The sequence below is a fragment of the Clinocottus analis genome, unplaced genomic scaffold, assembly GCF_023055335.1.
Source record: "Clinocottus analis isolate CAN_PGR_092001 unplaced genomic scaffold, fCliAna1.0.p SCAF_19, whole genome shotgun sequence".
Lineage (NCBI taxonomy): Eukaryota > Metazoa > Chordata > Actinopteri > Perciformes > Cottidae > Clinocottus > Clinocottus analis.
The window spans coordinates 8,262,669-8,281,394 of record NW_027175920.1 but is presented as its reverse complement, the minus strand read 5'-3'; the positions used below and the strand labels follow the sequence as shown (position 1 = coordinate 8,281,394).

At 40.3% G+C, this 18,726-nt stretch overlaps 1 protein-coding gene and 1 long non-coding RNA gene across 6 annotated transcripts; both read right to left on the bottom strand.

Annotated features, from left to right (window-relative positions):
* Positions 1-564: 564 nt before the first annotated feature.
* brsk1a (BR serine/threonine kinase 1a) lies at positions 565-13,921 on the bottom strand. 5 transcript variants are annotated; one of them, XM_068582884.1, is made up of 19 exons: positions 12,561-13,921; positions 12,377-12,471; positions 12,062-12,147; positions 11,445-11,585; positions 11,009-11,125; positions 10,733-10,766; positions 10,277-10,345; positions 9,976-10,122; positions 9,415-9,446; positions 9,107-9,271; positions 8,055-8,152; positions 7,224-7,377; positions 7,036-7,096; positions 5,202-5,832; positions 4,911-4,959; positions 4,631-4,754; positions 4,090-4,300; positions 3,552-3,641; positions 565-3,227 (listed from the first exon to the last, which is right to left on the bottom strand). In XM_068582884.1, exons 1-19 carry the CDS (start codon positions 12,643-12,645, stop codon positions 3,016-3,018), a joined length of 2,601 nt encoding a protein of 866 aa, XP_068438985.1. In that variant the 5' UTR covers positions 12,646-13,921; the 3' UTR covers positions 565-3,015. The 5 variants fall into 5 exon arrangements, with proteins under 5 accessions (XP_068438985.1, XP_068438988.1, XP_068438986.1 ...); XM_068582887.1 differs by having other exon boundaries at positions 5,202-5,478; XM_068582885.1 differs by having other exon boundaries at positions 7,224-7,374.
* Positions 13,922-16,056: 2,135 nt separating this feature from the next.
* Positions 16,057-17,907, bottom strand: LOC137789168 (uncharacterized). Its single transcript, XR_011077809.1, has 3 exons — positions 17,802-17,907; positions 16,886-16,998; positions 16,057-16,272 (listed from the first exon to the last, which is right to left on the bottom strand). It is a non-coding gene; the product is annotated as an uncharacterized lncRNA (long non-coding RNA).
* Between the last annotated feature and the right edge of the window lie 819 nt (positions 17,908-18,726).

Sequence of the window (18,726 nt, the reverse complement as noted above, 5' to 3'; positions counted from 1 at the left end):
GCGCGTGCATTGACATTTATGTCTATCGGTTCGGGGTGTATTTTATTTTAAATGTAAGATGAATTACAGTATTTACACGTATGACTGTCGTATGTTTGAAATTAAATTAATAAACGAATACATTTTTATAGTTGATACTGACATTATTATTATCGGTGCTGGCGTAACACATTTGTAGTCCTGACCCTTTTCTGTCTTCTTTCGTCCTCTTCTAACAGTCATATAATATTGTAAATGGACAGCACCCAAAGTTTGTTGAAAGCTCTGAGGAATTCAAATGTGTCATGGAAAAGTATAAGATGTGATTGATAGCTCCAGGAGAAGCTAAATATGTTTTTGTTTTTTTTGTTTGTTTGAGCATAAATTCATGTTGAGATTATCAACATGAATTTATAACATAACAGATACTAATGATTGTATCCGGGAACATTATCTGGAGCTTTAACATTTTTAACATCAGTGCAAGACAAAAGAAACAGCTATGCACAATAAACAGACATCATTTAAACCCAGAAACTAAATAGACACACATGAATTTAGGGTTTATTATTGTAACCATAACAATAAGGTGGATCTCTCTTTATTTTGACCATCAATTCAATCATAATTTTTTTATCACAGGCAATAGTTATAATAGTGCACTTTTTATATTTAAATTATGATACAGACATTTCTTTTTTAAACACCTTATTCTACTGACCCTTATGAATGGAGAATAGTTTACAATCTTAGCCAGAGTTGGGTCAATGAAAGTGGAGGTGATGCAGTGAGGAGAGAGATGAAAATGGGGATGGTGAGCAATCAAAGAGTGTATACGGACAATGTGGCAAACAACTTTGTACAGTTTCTCTTGTGATGATGGCTACACGACAGGTGAACAGGCAAACAGACAGGTTAAAGGGGCAAGGCATGAAACCAAGAGATGAAGCGAGTTAGCAAGCATTTAATGTGTGTGAGAGAAATTATGTGCTGGTCAGGGTTTGGCTATGTTAGTTGATGTAATATTTCTTGGGTCAGTCAAAATCTCTGCACGTGATCAGCTCAAAATACATCTGCTGCAACAATTTCAGCTCACTCTCACTCGGCCATCATCCACCCGTCTCACACACGTTCCAGTTGTCAGAGATAAGTGCGATAAAACACATGTAAGATATAAACAAAGATCATCGGAGAAGTCGGATGAGAGCAACTTGTCAGTCCTGCTATCAAAGTCGTTCTTCTTCTTGGAAACAAACACTCAAAGAGAGTGAAAATGAGAAATTAAATATAACAGGATTGTTCTTTAAATAGCTCTCTATATATTTTGTTGGCATAAAACAGTTTGTAAACAAATGCATGGCACTAGCAACCACATGAACAAATAAACTCACACAGAATTAAATAAAAACAAATAAATACATGGATAGTTAAGTAACAAATATAAAAAACAGAAATAAAAATAAACATAACTGTAGCACTGTGTATCTCTCTGAAAACATTCTGCACGATTGTTGCATATTGTGCTGTATGGAAGGAAGACTGGTGAGAATCATCGACTTGTCTGACGAGTGCTGGAGTAATACATGACTGTCCCGAGTTGCTACGTCTGCTTGCAGAATGGTGCGACTCTCTGGTGATGAGCGTGAGTGCAGTGATGAACTACTTGGCTTGTTGGTGAACACTGAAGTTGGTAGCATGGGGTTAGATGACTCTTTGCTTGCTTCCCATTTTGAAGTCCCGTTCAACAAAGAATTGACATCGCAAGCCTTTTGAAGTCCGGCATTATCGAAAATGTCCATTGATATATTTCCTTTGTTTTTTGTTTTTTTGTTGTTTTAGTTTGTTCTGAGTCAGTACATTAATACTATGGCAATAGGAGACAAGCTCGACAAGAAAGATGGCTTCTGTTTGATCCACGGGCCAGGAATGCTCTTCTCATTCAATCTGGGGTCACAAACAGCTGTGATGAGGTTCATGGAACTATTCACGCAAAGTGTTTTTTCATATAATTATGTTTATATTTCTGTTCAAATCAAAAATACTTTTCTTCAGAGCAACAGGGGTCCAATACGAAAATCTTAGATGTATTGTTTAATATTGTCTCTGAGTAAAAAGAAAATAGAAAAGAATAAAAACATTAAACTCAAAACAAAAGCCTTCTAAAATGCAACTGGTCAGCTTTCCCTCTCCAACACTGTAGAGTATTTTCAGTTACTGTCTTTTCTGTCATCACTATGCTACTGACATCCTCCAAAGAAATATGTAAACAATAAATACAAACTAAATAAAAAAATACTTTTTTTCACATTCACATTCACTTACTTAGCTTACTTTGTTGGTTTTCTTTACCTCAGGAGAAGACACTGCTGGAATTCTAGGATGTAGTTTCTCCTGAGAAAATCAGGACCTTTTGTTCAGCTCGTCATCACTGACTGAAGTGGGAGCAGGTTGCTAACTCTTAGGGTTCATCTGCTGAGATACGTCTATATTTCTTACCAGTATGGACTGGTAATTGCATGTTGCTTGATAATGATATGAGTGCACTGGTTAATTTTAAGAGTAATCTTGAGAACCATCACAAGACTGTTATTTCTTTTTGGTGTCAGATACTGTATTACAATGATATGGTAGACTAGCCTATCTGATCATTTCAGCATCCTTTAGCAGGCTGATTTGCTAACTGGCATGCACATTAGCACTTCAAAATTCCTAGTTTGATTGGTGAAGCTGTATCTATGATGGATAGCAAACTGCTCATTCCTATTATTTTTTCCATTAAAGGGTGATTCCTTAACACTTTGTTCTCATTTAAGGGGAAGGAATCCTGGTGATCCAGAAGATCAAAAGAATCTCAAGTTGGGGGGAAAAAAGCATGACGGGGAAACGGCTCAATCCTTGCTAGTCAAGCACCTTCAATAACTTAGTCAAGGAAGAATAGGAGTAGCTCATGGCTCGCAGTGATACTTGGAGATGAAGCTACACTGTCTTCTCTCCGGTGTAGTTCAGGCATCCTGCTGCGTAGTCTCACTTTCTATCCTACGGTTGGGATTGGGTTCCATTGGAGGACAGCAGTCGGGTTCTCTCTTTCGCCGAGCCTCTGCGCTGCAGAACTCCCCCGCTGCCACCTATGCCTCCGCCATCTGCTCGGTCGCCCCACTCGCACCTGTCGCCCCCACCCTCGGAACGCCTCGAGTTTTGGCGGGTGGGGGTCCCATGGGGCCGGCCGTTCTTCTCATCTGGGAAGGGATCTGTAGAGGAGAAGAGGAAAGTCACTCTCGACATATACTTGCTACAGTGAATGAAATGAGATGCAGTTGTGATTACAAAAAGTCGGAGGCGAGCCTTGAAGTTCGTTGTTCAATTGAGAAACAGTCGGAGGCGGACACTACTGTTCAGACAGTGCTGAAAACAGCACCATCCTATTCTGTAAATACTTTAAGACAATTCCAGCACAAGAAAATAAGTATTGGTCATGTGGTTAGGAACCATTTCAGAACAAAGATAGCTACTCCTTTATGCATCTAGAAGACAAAGTCAAAGCTAGGTACACAAGTGTGTAAAAGCAGTCTCACCAGAAAGGGTTTGCACCATGGGTTGGTCATGGGAGCTGAGAAGCTGGGCTTGAATTGTTTCCACTACTCGTCTGAACCTGCGACTCGGACCTGGAAATGCAAGGCAAGGCAATATGATACTTGAGGTTCAGCACCAAAACCATTACTATAACATTTTCAGATCAGCAATTTCTCAGACGCATCACTGTCCATTGTGCACTCATATATTAAAAGAAAGTAATGAAATCATGATTTATTTCATGAAATGTCTGAATCAGAGAATAAATAAACAAGATGAAGGATCTGCAAAAGCATTTGGAGCCAATTATCTTTTTATATTTAAAGGAATAGTTTGACGTTTTAGGCAATATTTGCTTTCTGGCAGTGAGTTAGATAAAACATGTTTTACAACTCTTTATATACATGGCTAAAGCGAGCATCCTGTTAGCTTAGCATAACGAGTGGAAACAGGATGAAACATTGCATTGCTCTTCCAAAATGTTTAAATCAGGTCCCTATTGAATGGTTAAAATTTAAATGAAATGGTTCCTCCGCTTGCCTGAAATGAGGGTGAACGTCACGCTGTAGATTCCCGTCTCCCTCCTGCCCTCCCTCTCGGTCCTCTCCCTGTCTCGTTCCCTCTCGCCTTCGGAGAAAGCAATGTCCACCTGGAACTTGACGGGCTTCTGGAAGACGGAGGGGCCGCCGGAGGACTTGTACTCGGCGCGAAAGCTGGTCTGAGAGAGAACGCTGTGACTGAGTGACGGGATCTGTTTGGTAGGGAGAGAGAGAAGAAGCAGAGAGACCGACAGACTTACGAGGCGGGAGAGGTACGGGGGCCAACGTGAGTATAGGGAGACAAAGGGTGAGGGTGAGGAGAAGAGAAAAGGGTGAGCCATTGGTGGAAGCAAAGTGATCTATCAACGTGCCACGAGTGAGCAAGATTGAAATAGAGAAAGCAGAAATAATGAAAGAAATGATGTGTGTACAGTATGAGAGTGCATGCGAAGTCCTTACAGCTTTGCCAGTGAGAGACACGCTTTCTACAAACAAGCTTTGATAGTGACAGGCGTGAAAGACAGAACACATCAGATACTCACAGACAGGAAGGCGTGGACAATGTCGGCTTTGACAGAACTCAGAGGTTTGTCTCTGATCACCACAAAGATCTGCTCCTCTTTCTCCAAGCCGATGAAGTTCCCAAACCACGACTTCTTAGCCAGCCTGGTAGCCAGACACAAATTATACAGTAGGAGCAAATAGCCGCAGGCATAGAGAACAAGAGCACAAACACACGGCTTTATTGAGTGAAAACAAGCGACACCTCTGGTACACATTTGTTTCTTCCTCAGTCATTTAACTCAAGGGGCTGTGACTTACTCAGGGCTGGATTCTGGTGTTAGACTGGACATGTCTTCTGATGTAGGAACTGAAAGAAACAACTCATATTAAAATGTGTGTACAATATTAGATTTTTTGTTGAAAGCCAGAGGAAAAAATAATTGCGATATAATCCATTTATAGAGGTCTGAAATACTGAAAAAGAAAAGTAATGTGTTCCAAGTGTTAAAGCCGAGGAAACGTTCTGAAACGGGTGAGCTACTTTAGTATTTACCATACCTGTGCAGCTACCGACGACCACATAGTATCGAGGTAAACTATAAAACTCACCTTGCAGTTTACGGCGATGGAAGCGGGGTGAGCCCAGCAGGTTGTTCTTGAAAGAATTGAGGCGAGTCCTCCAGTGGGCGGAGCTGCTAGCCGCCATGCCGCTTCCCCCTCCTGGGCTGGAGGGTGGGGTCAGGGACAGTGAGCCCACCCCTCCCCCTCCCTCTGCCCGCGAGGAGGACGAGGACGAGGAAGAGGAGGGCGGGGTGGAGGAGGGGTGGTGAGGGTGGTGGACAGGGGTGCCCAAGGGAGTGGGCAACGGAGAGCCTTGGGGAGTAACCTGCGGCACAGAGTGGGCAGAGTTTGGATAGAAGCTCTTAGTCACTGACTTTAGGAGAGAGGACGAAGGGAAGAAGAAACGAGGGATGGGTGACAGGAGCGCAGAAGGGGAGGGTGAGCGGGAGGATGGGTTGTGCAGAGGCAGGGACTTGATGGGCTGCAGATGGGGTCGGTCTGCTGGTCCCTTGGCGGGCAGGGTCTGGGTCTTTGGGTTGGGGGAAGCTTTGGGCTTGTCATGAGCCCGTGTTGAGCGAGGAGTGGTGGCGTTTCCCTGTTTGGGCTCCTTTGTGAGGGGGGTGGTGGTGGCAGAAGTGACGTCTGATTGGCTGAAAGTGAAGACGGGGCTTTGATAGGACTGGGAAGTGGGGTTTGTGGGGTGGGAGAGATGGATAATAAGAAAGAGAGGGGATGGAACATGGAGAAAGGATGAAAATGAATATCATGCTTCATGACAAAAGAGTGCATCTTGTGAGTAGTGAAAGTGTCAAATGCAATACTATCATTGCTGACTATAAAAGCTTTCATTTTGTATCTTATGTGAGTGAATGTTTAGTGACAGTTGTGGTAGTGACAAAGTGACAAAATGCAGTGACAAAGGACAGTGGCAGTGAAGGTGTTACAGTTCAGTGAGTGCTGGTATATTACGGTTGATTAATTTATCATCTATTGAGTGTTTCAATGTAGTTTAGAATATGAGCAAATCAGAAAAGCAAATTATCACATCAACCAAAATAAATCATCCAATAAAAAGATCTAATGGTATTATCTTAAAAATTGTATTTACAACTAGTTCATGTATGGTGAAGAAGAGAAGTGACATGAAGACAGAAGAAAAATGCCACACAAATCTCCTGTCGCGTAAGATTAAATCTGGGGAGCTGGTGTTGTGATGATTGAGGAGTGGATTCCATTTTTTTAAAGAGTTTGATGCCAGGTTGGGCGATACCAGTGAATACAAGTTGCTTAGGTAATCACAGCATTCTGATTTGATAGTTTACAATGTAATTAGTAAACAACATGACCAACAAGCGACAGGGTCACACATTACAAGATTTTTCTTGGGACCGTCCTTGAGTATGCCTGGTCTCTAAACTACGTTTTGTAATCAAAAACAAGTGAGAAAGTAAGACAGTAAATGACGTATACCATGGGCATAGTCATGCTTGTTGGTGTTGTCGTTGGCTCACATAAAATAGCCTGCACCACACATCTTGACTATTTATAGTTAATTTTGGTGCAACAATAACCTAGGGACATGTTATCAATGCAACACATAAGGTGAAATTCCTATTATTAGAGCCAACAACTACCCCAGGTTTCCCCAAGCCAACGGCAATTTCCTTCTTTTTGGGGCTTTTGTTGGGGGGAAATAGGCATTAGAAAGGGATAATGTATTGCTGTGTGATTTTAAGATCAAATGTGAATGTGCAAGTTAATGTTGTAAATTCAGTATTTTAAAATGCATGCTTGCAATGCATCATGTTCAAAGTGCAGGTCATCAAAGCAGCAGCAACAATTAGGTGTACAGTTTGTTAAAAGTTGGCCAACAGGCCCTTACCCTGGGACTGCTGAGAGGGCTGGAGGAGAGGCCAGTTGATGCTCCACTGACGGAGCGAGATCTGACAAAGACACCAGAGGTCAAAAGATCTTCAACAATAACGGAGTATAACAACCAAGAAACTGTGGGCCTTCGTGTTAACATTTAGAATGTGTGTACTGTATATGTGTAAGTATAACATACTCTACCTCTGGCTGTGTGCAGCTGTGTCTAGGGCCCTGCGAGGCGGGGTAGGGGACCCCTGTTCAGTAACACTTAGGACCTCCAGGCTTTTCCTCTCGGGGCGACAGCGGCCATGGCGTGTCAGCATTGGAGAGTCCACGCGCTTTCGAGGAGGGTCTGCTGTGAAACACCCACATAAAGTTATGACAGAATTAACCAACGTCAATAAGCAGTTTTGTTAAAGCCCCAATTATTTGATATTTGCATGATATGTCGTGCAACTGCCACGATAAAATAACACTCAGAAAGATGGTTTGTCCTTTTTGTTTGCGTCTTCATCATCCCGCTCCCTGATGTCCCTCTGTCATTATGCATTTATTTTTTGTGTTGCAGTACTGAAAAGTATGATTATGCTGAAAGAGATTTCTCCACAGGCCTTTAGCTCACTGCACCATCTGTGACTGTGATAAATGTAGCGTTATTTGCACATACAGAATAGCTGCCCTCTTCTAGTTTTGTCACATAGAGAAATCTTGCAGATGTCTTGCAAAGTCTGGTTTAATTATTAAAACCCAATTATGACTTATTGATAGTAGAATGTTACATATAGTTCCATAAAATTCCATCATAAAATAATTTAAAAAACAAAACTAGCTGATTACCTCTGCAAGATATTTCATCAAAAATGTAATAACGTTTGGAAAAGATTCCAAATGATCCCAAATTCATTGGCAGAGGTAATGAGTACCTGTGTATGCGCCAGACTCACAGACTGTAGAACAATTGCTTCAAAGAAACTGGCCGAGAAAAGCAACTCTCTCCTTTGAGTGGTTCCCTCCTGCCCCCTAGTGACTGACCTACGTCATTGCGTGGTGGCAAATCCTCATCCTCATAGCTTGGGTACCGCTCTTTCCTGTCAAGCAGCAGGTAATAGATCATCTTCTCCTGGTTTTCTCTGAAAGAAACAGAGAGAGAGAGAAAAAAAGACACTTATTGGAGGAGATGTTGGGAAAGAATAATGTTGAAAGGAAAAATATGTGAAAATAGTAGATGACCCTGCTATAAAGTCTGTGTAGAAAACATTGCCAGTAGCAAGTGACAGCAGCGGGATGAGTTTTTAATTTAATTCTTTTGAATTGATGATGTGTTTATTCACAGCTGTCCACTGAAAAATATATTTACTGCAACATACTAGAGAGAGTAGTCACCTTGGGATCTAAACTTGTGGCCACACATTTCCTCCTGCTTATACCATGTGCCTTAAAGGTATGTTCAGGGGCTGGATGCTTCAAAGGCTGCAGTCCTCGACGGAATACGTCATAACGACAAAACACAGACTTCTTTGAGCACAAACCGGCGCATCGTTTGAAAGCCTCAATATCAATCTTTTGTGACAAGAAGCAACTGACAACCCCATGACTTTGGTATTTGTGAGGCTTGATCGCTCAGCTCTGCTAGTCTATCTGCCATCTTGCATGCTTTAACCCTGTGGTGAGTCAGTCATCCTGACTCAGAACAGGAGTTTCACATTGCATGATGGAGAGGAAACCATAATCCCTCTCTGCTTTCAGACGGCGCTCCAAATGTCTAACCACAATACACACAATAAAAAAAGCATAAAAATACATGGCTGCATGATTATAATAAAGTAAGAACTAACTTGATGTTCAATGTACTGTATTGTTGTGTATGTCTAAATGTATGGATATTTTTTTAGTTTTGCTCCTATATGTTTGTATATGATAGTCTGTAATGTAATACTGTTATTAAATGATAAAATGGACATATCTGTCCATTTTTAAGTAAGGCAGTAGTAGTTGCATTACATGGCTACTTCATTGCATTGTGTTGAAGTGTTTACATTTTTCAGGAAAGATGAGACGTGTCAAGAGTTAAAAAAAATACTTACTCTTCACATTGTAAATCACGTGTGAGTTTGCCTCGGTCTCTGAAACAACCCAGCGAGTGCATGCTGTCCAACACATCTGGGTCCAGCTCAGTCAGGGATGAGATTTGTTTCACACACACTCGCCTGGGAGGCGGCTGCTCTGGACACGGCTCATTACGACCACCCCTGGAAACCACACACACACACACCACAATTAAACACACATGAATGACACAGATATGGTGTGTATTAATAAATATGACACTGCATCGCCATAAATGTGCTTTTCATTGAATAGTTAAAGTATGTACAAATTGTGATATACTCACAGATACCAGGCATGTTTCTGGATGGCCTCAAGCTGTAAAGGGTGACAGGGCAGTCTGTTAACAGCCAGATGGCCACAGAGATTTGCTGTGAAAACACTTCACACCAGATACCTTTCTTGCATGCACAAGACACCTCATCAGTACTAAATATTGTACAGTAAAAATCCCAATTTGCATACATTGAAAATTGGATTCTTTTGATCCTGTGTCTAAAACAAACTGATGATTTAATCACCCCAATGTAAGTGGCTCTAATCTATATCAGCTATGATGAACAAAATGCTATAGTGAAGATCCAGCTGCAAAGTGCTCAAGTAAAGAAAAGCAGGCAAATCAAAACATGTATCAAAACTAGGAAATTATTCATATTAATGACGGTGGTCCAATTAACAGCTTTTTTTCTATTCATGTATTCAAAAGGAAGGAATGAGAGGCAATCCAAACAGGTGTACATCAGGGTGGGTCTATCTCTGGATACAGTGGGCTTATAAGACCTGTATCAATTCCAGGTGTTGAATCAAACCCCCTGTGTCTGAGTCTGGTGGGAGCAAAGTCTCATACCGTGAGCCTCTTTTCAGGGTTGACCTCAATCATGCCCTTGAGCAGGGACTGGCAGTCCGGGGGGATGAAGTGGGGCATGTGAAACACCCCACTCTTCACCTTCTCCAGGAGCTGGCGTAAATTGTCATGGTCAAAGGGCAGGGCACCCTGTAGGATAGAAATGGAGCGGTAAGGAGGAAAAACAGATGGGCTCAAATAAAATTGACTTGAAAAGAGGAAAAGTAAGTTAAGACCGCCAACAAACGAGGGTCATTTTACAAAAGGACCAAACTGAATTATGAAGGATTTAGAAAAAACCTACCACCAGTAGAGCAAACAGGATGACCCCACAGCTCCACACATCTGCTCTCCGCCCATCATATTTCTCTCCCTGCCGAAGACCGAATCCACATCAATTCCACACATTGATTACATTGAAGGTTTATCCATGACATCTCAGTCAAAAGAAACACAAAGTAATCCATTTTAATCCTGAACACAGGGAAACCATCTTTTTATTGATATAACTAGATAATAGTTGTGTATGTTGAGTGCCTTCAAGAATATCTCGGACTAAAGATGAGCCTTCTTTAAAACATCCTGAGTGACAGACCTAATATTACATTCACACTAGTTCCAGTATTTGTTTATGGCTTTCAAACTTTTACCAATGTCTTTGTGTTTAGCTCATGTTACAACAACTGTTGCCACTGAATGGGTCATTTAATAATCATTTGCTAATTTATATTACTGGTACCAAAATTTGAATAACACTTACCCGTATAACTTCAGGGCAAGCATAATGTGGGGATCTAAAATAAAATAAATATGTTACAAGCAACATTTCTATGATTACAATTCTAGAATAATTTAGACTAATGCTAATAATAGTATAACTAAAGTTTTATAAAGCCTCTAGTGTCCGTGACAACTACTGTACTCTTTATCACAACATTATGTAATATGCATAGATTTATTTTAATCCTAAAATATATATAATTTGTATAATCTGTGTAGACAATATTATTCGCACAATCACAGATAAGGTACTCACCCACAGCTGGTCTCCAACAAACTGTCTCCCACCTGTAGGGAGGCCATGCCAAAGTCAGCTATACGGATGTTGTTCTTTTCATCCAGGAGCAAGTTCTCAGGCTTCAGGTCTCTGTGACTGCAAACATACAACAGATACCATAAGTATTCTAGTGCTGAATGAGGGATTTTATATTAACTGTGACTACAAGGGTGTGATAAAGTGCTTTTAATATTGGTTCATGCGGCACAATCACAAGTTTGTCCACTACTTTATGACACAGAAATGTATTTAAGGATAAGTGCTTGAAAATATCAATTCAGTATAAAAGAGGAATGTTTGAGATACATTTCTGATGTTACTAAGGCAGCTTCTGCCATGACACATACAATTGGCATTGATTCTTCATTGTTTAAAGAGGTTAATTTAAGAACCACTGCTCTCTGCAAAAACCAACCAGATGGAATGACTGTGGCAGAAATCCAAAGCAGAGATGATCTGTCTGAAGAACTTCCTGGCCTCTTTCGGAGTCAGTCGGCCTTTCTTCACCAGGTAGTCAAACAACTCTCCTCCTGACACATGCTCCAACACCAGGTACCTGCCAACATACAGGGACAACAAAGTTACTTCAAACGTTCATTTCTACGAGACAGAAGGAGAACATCCTGAAAATATATTAAATCAATCCAAAAATGAAAATCTAACCATACAATATTAAACTGTAAGATACCATTGATGTGTGATGTCGGCTTGTAGGACAACAACATTGAGATGAAATCTTGCAATTCTTCTTTTTTTTTTTATACTCGCTTTCAGCCAACCTACCCGTCTACACCAACAGTTGTTTTATATCAGTGTTAAAGCATTTTGGCAAGTATTTTTTTTTCTAAAGATAGATCAACAACTTTGTAGGAGATGAAGGAAAAATTTAAGTGATAAGAATAGATTAATATAGTTCTTAGAGTCATATTTATACCCATCCTGCTCCAAAGTTCAGCATTCACAACAAGAAAAAAGCATGCAGACAGCACTGAGGCCAGCTGTGAGACTCTTTTGAACGAAAAGGGAACTCACAGGTATTTGCTATTCTCGTAAACGTCATGCAGCTTCAACACATGCGGATGCTCAATCAGTTTCAGAATGGCAATCTCCCTCTCAACCTGGTTAGAGAGGAGACAGATGTAAAGAAAAGGAGGTGAAGATACTAAAGCAGAGGACACAAGCCACGCATGTCATTTTTGAAGTAACAGAATAGAGGTTCAATTCTGAAAAAATACAGAAGATAAATATAGATAATACAGAGTAGTTTGTGTATTGCATAAAACATCTCATCATAAACAAATTTAGCATTATCATCACTACAACAAGGTCAACGGCGTCACACTGTACCTTCATCAGCACTGACTCAGACAGCTTCTCTCTGTTGACTATTTTGATCGCTACCTTCTGACCCGTAATGCAATGGACCCCGAGCTTGACCAGTCCTGAAATACACAATGCGAGAGTTGTACAGAGACAACAGGAGACAGATTGGCATGAAATAGCAGTTTAAAATGAAACATTTTGTACTCACCTGTCTGTCCCTTCCCCAGAGTTTTCTCCAGTCGGTAGGGCCCAACATATTGAGCTGACTGACTTAGAGACAGTTCCTTACTCATACTGCTCTTTCTGGAGGCTAATACACTACAACGACTACTACTATTACTGCACAGTGGTTATTGCAATCACTGTGATATTATACAGTTATTGTGAGATACAAGATGGTGCAGAAGGACTATCTTTTATTTCAGTGACAACAATGCAACCCTGAAGTTACAAACACGTGACCAAATGCACAAATCAAACTGCTGCTGATTTACTACATCTGGATGCCAAATGAGCATCCTTCATCTAAACGTGGTTAACACACAAAGATAATATACCTGCCTTTATTAATCTGAATCACGGTTCACGTGTATTATTATGATATTCAACAAAAATAAAAAAACTGCTTGCTCGTGGTTGATTAAAGCAGAGAAACTAAGAGTTCCTACGCTGTTTTATGCGTTAAATACCGAGCAGTAACCTAAAGAAAAACATGATACGGTAGGTAAACTGCAGAGCTCCCTCCTGTACATCAGCGTATGTGTATAATTCACATGTATGACGTTAACTGTATATGACAGTGAATAAGAAAATTCCTCGCAAAGTGTCTATATGACGTTATTAGCCTTAAAACACCCGAGCGGTGTCACGTCTGACGCACAAGATGTGTGTCCTCTCGCCGGTGGAGGCCAACAACACGACGTCAAATAGGTCGATAGATAATAAAATGAGTTGTTAGTATTCCCCCCGTCAGGCCTGTTTCACAGGTGCAGTAACGCGCTATCGTAGCCTCGCCGCCGCTTCTCCCACACAGCAGCGAGGCTAGCTTTAGCTTCAACGGCTGGACCAACGGCCGTCTCGCTCGCGCCGCCTGTCAAAAAAACCGACACCTCCGGAAGTTTCTGGGCATCGCCGAACGGTGAGATTGATCAGACAGCCGCCGCATTCTCGCAATATCTCGAGGTGAAACGCGTATTCCCAGCAAAACAACCATCTTTGGCGAAGTCCTCCCCCTCCCTGTCTCTCCCCCCCCCCTCGCCGCTGCCTCTCTACATCACTGCGAGTAGCGGATCACAGCATCTTCTCTCTCCTTTGGCGTGTCCTTCTCCTCCCTCACCGGCGGATGCACAGGTGCAAAAAAAACACAGATATCCGCAGTTCAGCCCGCACTATTATCGAGTGCCTCGTTCCCCTCGTCACTCCTGATAATAGTTCACGCAGGGTAATGGGCCCCTGTGTTATACTCCCTTCGGTTTTCTTGCCGTAAATCGATATTTTCTCTCTCCTCTTCCTTCCTTCGCCTCACTCGCATCAGCATCCGGGTCCCACTCCCTCTCCATCCACTCTCCTCTCGCCTCTCCTCCCCCGCCCTCCCGCTGATCGTCTTCCTCAAAATAGGCTTACGTCTGCATTCACCTCCGCGCTGTGGCCCCACTGAGGGCCCCGTGAATTGTAGCGGACGCCTCCCTCCCTGTTATTATGTAAGACCTTTGTAAACATCGCCAGAGGCAGCGAATGAGGGATGCTGGGGTGCTTTGGCCCTTCTGGCCTTTCATCACTTGTGGCCCACAGGTGGTGTTTTCAACTGAATATAATATTAAATGAAAGGTGTAACTTTGGGATAATTTAATGCCGTGCTGTTGTGGAATAAGCATTAGGATATTTTACTTAAACAGTTGCAAAAATAATACTCCATTACCAGTTCCCATGTAATTGAAACTAACCTAAATGTAATACTCAAATACATTACTTCAGTCAAAACATTTCAAAGACTGCTTGTACTACAAAATGTAATTAATTGATGTACTTTAATGCATTTTTATAGATCAAACTACTCAGCAGTATAATGTAATTCAAGCTCCAACTGATGTTTAAATATTGGATTGCACTCATGAAACAATACAATGTTGATGATTATAACACTGTGAAAAGCATAGTGCATAGTGAGTATAGTTTTAATAACACATTTCACGAGTAATGTTACTTTTACTTGTAACATGCAGGACTCTTAGCTGAAACTGAATTCTGGCATTACTATGTCCATTACAAGTAAAACCCTTGCATTTAGGAACATATGACTTAAGTAAAGATGTATAGAGACCTAAATGTACAAATGTAAAAAATAAAAGTATGTTCTTCAATGATCAATTTTGTGAGAATTTACTTTTTCTTTTTTTATGCCATTCAATTCAGAAAAAAATTATATATCTATAAGATGGCTGTTTGAACTTAATGTCAAATCCTAGTGTTCAAAGTACATTTTCACAGCTACAAATAAATTGACTGGTGTAAAAAATGTATTATTTCCACATACATTTTCTTTGTAATGATGGTGCGTTATTCCTGAAGATAATAGTAACAGTAGAAAAAGCAACAAAAAAAATCCGATGATCACAATTCCTTAATGAAGAGTGTCCCACCGCCCCTCCTCTTCTATGACAACTGAAAGACAAGTGGTAGGTGCTGTTAAATGAATCATGCAGGCATGACAGTTTTATAAATTTAAAAAAGGGTAAGTAGGACATTCGAATGTATCATCTGTAAAGTGCCTTGAAAATCTCTAAAATCTCAATTTGAAATGTTGTGTGTGGGCGGATAATTCCCCAAAGCCCATCTTCATCTGCGCCTATCTGGTTGATTTACACGCAGCCAGAAGGATTTGTCTCCAACCACGGAGCAGAAATAGAACAGAAAACTCGTCCTACCGTTTTCTGGTTAATTCTGATGGCACATATGTGGTCTTTGACATCTGTGCTTTACAAATCAGGACTGTAAATGATAAACGTCTTAAAGGACACATGTATGATGTATGTATTAAAAAAATCATGTTTTGTTTGGTTTTCCCATCATGAATAAAAAAAATTGAGGCAACAAGGGTGTCAAAGAAACAAAGGAGGAGGAGTTAGTAAGACAACAAGTCTCAGTCTGCAGTAGTTTTGAGGACAGAATGAAGTTTGTCTTTCCATAAACCTAAAAACTACATGTCTTCCCACCCATATATGTTTTCTTTCACAGCTGAATGTCAGCCACTAATATTCTCATTTAAGGGATTTCTGTCTTTCCAGAGTTGATCCTGAATCACTCCTCAATTACGTGGGAGGTTATTCTGTAACATACAGCATGTAAGTAAAACCCTCTGGTTTCTTAAAACCTTTTCCTCCGGTCTACTGAAAACACTTCTCTTCCAGGTCCTTTCTCCAGTCCACTCTTTGTGCATTCAACCCCCACACCCATTGAAAGAGCTCCAACTGTGAAAAGTGACATTGGACTGCTCAGTGCAGGAACTAATGTGAGGATTAAGCAGAGATTAACAAACTGTTCTTCCATTAAGAGAAGCTATTCCACGTAGAAGCCTGTGCCAATTCAACAGCCAGTATGTGGAAGAGTTTGGGGACGCAACAGAACTGCTGATATTATAACATCTGATTCTCAAGAAAAAAATACACTGTGCAGCAGATCTGATTTATAATTATTGTTGTATTTATTTGCATGAATGTATTATGCATCAATATGTTCAGTGTATTGGTAATAAGAGTTATAGAGTTATAACATTGATGTAAACATTGTCACATTGATAGAAGCGTGTAGCCTCAGATGCTAAGTGTCATCACCCCCCTCTTCAGATTGTCAGATGGTTCAGTCCAGTGCCAAAAGCAAGGAAAGGAATGCTGGTTAGAATGGAGAGGTTTGATCAGATGAAACTGTGATTAAAAAAGAAGAAGATGGTAAATGTTATGACTTTGCAATAGCATATGGAATATGTGACAAACTATTTGGCTCCTGAAGGTACCTTACAACACACACATAGTTTCTATGCAATACTACTAATATAAACATGGCAAATAAAGGATCAAACCAGCCTTCACAAAGTCAGTAATGTATATGTTATTGTTGTTATATGTTATATGTTGTTGTTTCAAATTCCCATTTCCCAAAATCCATTCATCATTTAAACATTTTTCTTTGGGTCAGTTCTTGAGATCTACATTTGATTTTTATTTCAACTTCTATTTTCCTTTTTAATTTTAGTCTAGTTCTGTATAAGATGATGAGCCATATGCTTCAGACTTCATCTCTTCATGAACTCATTGATGATTCTTGGTTATCAGCTTGTGAAATTAGTCAAGTGATGTGACAAAATAGCCTAAAATACATACACATTTCACCTCAGTAACTGACCGCCAATAGCTTTGAATGATTGCTAGTATTCTGATTTACAAGCACTTTTCAGTGTAAGACCACAGGACGTTTTATTGCTCTTTATTTAGGAAAACAAATGACCATAATATTTTGTAGTCATTCTTGTCAACTTACATTTTATTAAGATGTACTTCCTTGTGTATCATGATCCCTCTGACAGGGTCTTTATACAGGCCTGGAAGGCATCTATCAGATCTTTACAGCCTTCCACTCCCTTCTCTCTAACACTGAAACACAAAGCTGGATTTACAAAACACACTTACCACTCGATGCACATAGAGCTGGGTTATCCTCTTTGGCATATTACATAGTTTCCTTTAAAATATGACATGTGTAAAAACAAATTTACACATTAAAGATCAAATGACTGCGTGGAGGATACAAGTAATACCTCTAAATTCAGTCTAGTGTGCAAGAAAAGGATTATTACAGTATATTCAAACTCAAACCGCCACAGCTGCTTTTTATCTAAGTACGAGAAGAAGATTGTGTATCTGTGCAGCAGCTCCACAAACACGTGGACACGCACCAATCGCCTGTCGCTTCTTCATGTAACACGAACCAACAGCCTGGAATGTGTCGATGCTCAAGAGGTTATTCATGTGGACGCCTATTTTAAACCTCAGGTGTATTTGTGCTCCTCAAGACATGTATGTTACATGCAAGAGCCCTCTGTAAATGCCATTACTCTTATTCTTGTGATGTTGAGTGGATTCACTGAAAGTTGTAAACAAGTATTCTACATTGATTCCAATCGGACTTACAAGTTGAGCCCGGAAATGAATAGGAATACACTGAATGTCCCACACAGAGGGGTCAGTATTGATGAATTAATGGACACTAAGTTGTAATGGAAAGTGACTAGTATGTAGTTGGAACCCAAATCATCTTTGAGGGCGCAAAGTTATACAGAAACACTCTGCACTGGCACTTAAACTTCACCAAAGACTGCCACACTGAATGGAAACAATATTATACCTGTATATATTATTAAAAAATACAAGTATACATCATTCCTCTCATAACTCACCATTTGTTAACATCTTCTTTGATAACCTGGCACGGTGCTGGAATAGCTTCATTAGAGTCTGGCATTTTGACAGAGAAGAGCTGGAGCTGGTGCGTTGCTGCAAGAGTTGCAGTCAAGTGTGGTTACAGATTGGTTACAGAGATGAAGGGAGGGAGGGAGGGAGGGAGGGAGGGAGAGAGAGAGGAGGCACAGCCATGATTGTGTGTGATAAACTCAAAATAAAGGAATCATCTGCAAGAGATTATTCCGTTTGATTTCAAATGATTGGCTTTCATTTCTAGTCTTACTATATGTTTTATATTTTTTTGCAAAATGTTTGAGTGTGTTCTGTGTCTTTACTCCTTTGTCTTAGTATACCATTGTCTCTGATATGCTTTCCCATGTACATCAACCAATATATTTTAGGGATTTCTGAATGCTTTCATTCATGTCCTTTGTTTTACCACCTTTCTAATGAATATGTTGATAGCTGACCTTTTGAGTCAAGCATTATGCATTACAAAGACCTCATAATGCATCTAAAATACTCACTATAGGGGAGGGTCTTTTCCTGAAACGAGATTGGAAAGCCTAACATTGTTTTGTTGGTTTAGGAAGTTGTGAGGTTATAGCATTTGTTAAACCTATAAAATGTTGAATTAGCATTGAACCCCCTGTTAAAAATGTTGCAATTAATAGTCTTGAAGTATTAAAAAAAAATTAGGATTTTAAAAATGAAAATAAAAATGCGTGTGTAGCATTAGGAGAATTAATCCCTGAACATACAGTTTCTTGTGTTGAACATCCAACTCATCTTTCTGACCCAGTCAAAGGGTTTTCGCGAATGCGTATATGCAGTGCTTTGAACATTTTCACAAATAATTGCATTTGTACGCAAATTCCTGCTCTAGGTAATGGGAATTTTAAAAAGAAAAAAAAAGCCATC

Bases quoted from the DNA above. Each gene is read 5' to 3' on its own strand.
- brsk1a (XM_068582884.1), bottom strand. From the start codon at position 12,645: ATGAGTAAGGAACTGTCTCTAAGTCAGTCAGCTCAATATGTTGGGCCC. The intron at 10,123-10,276 runs GTAGGTTTTTTC...TCTATCCTACAG, and splicing joins TCCTGTTTGCTCTACTGGTG to GGTGCCCTGCCCTTTGACCA. The intron at 9,447-9,975 runs GTATGAGACTTT...CACCCTTTACAG, and splicing joins ACCCTGAAAAGAGGCTCACG to CTTGAGGCCATCCAGAAACA.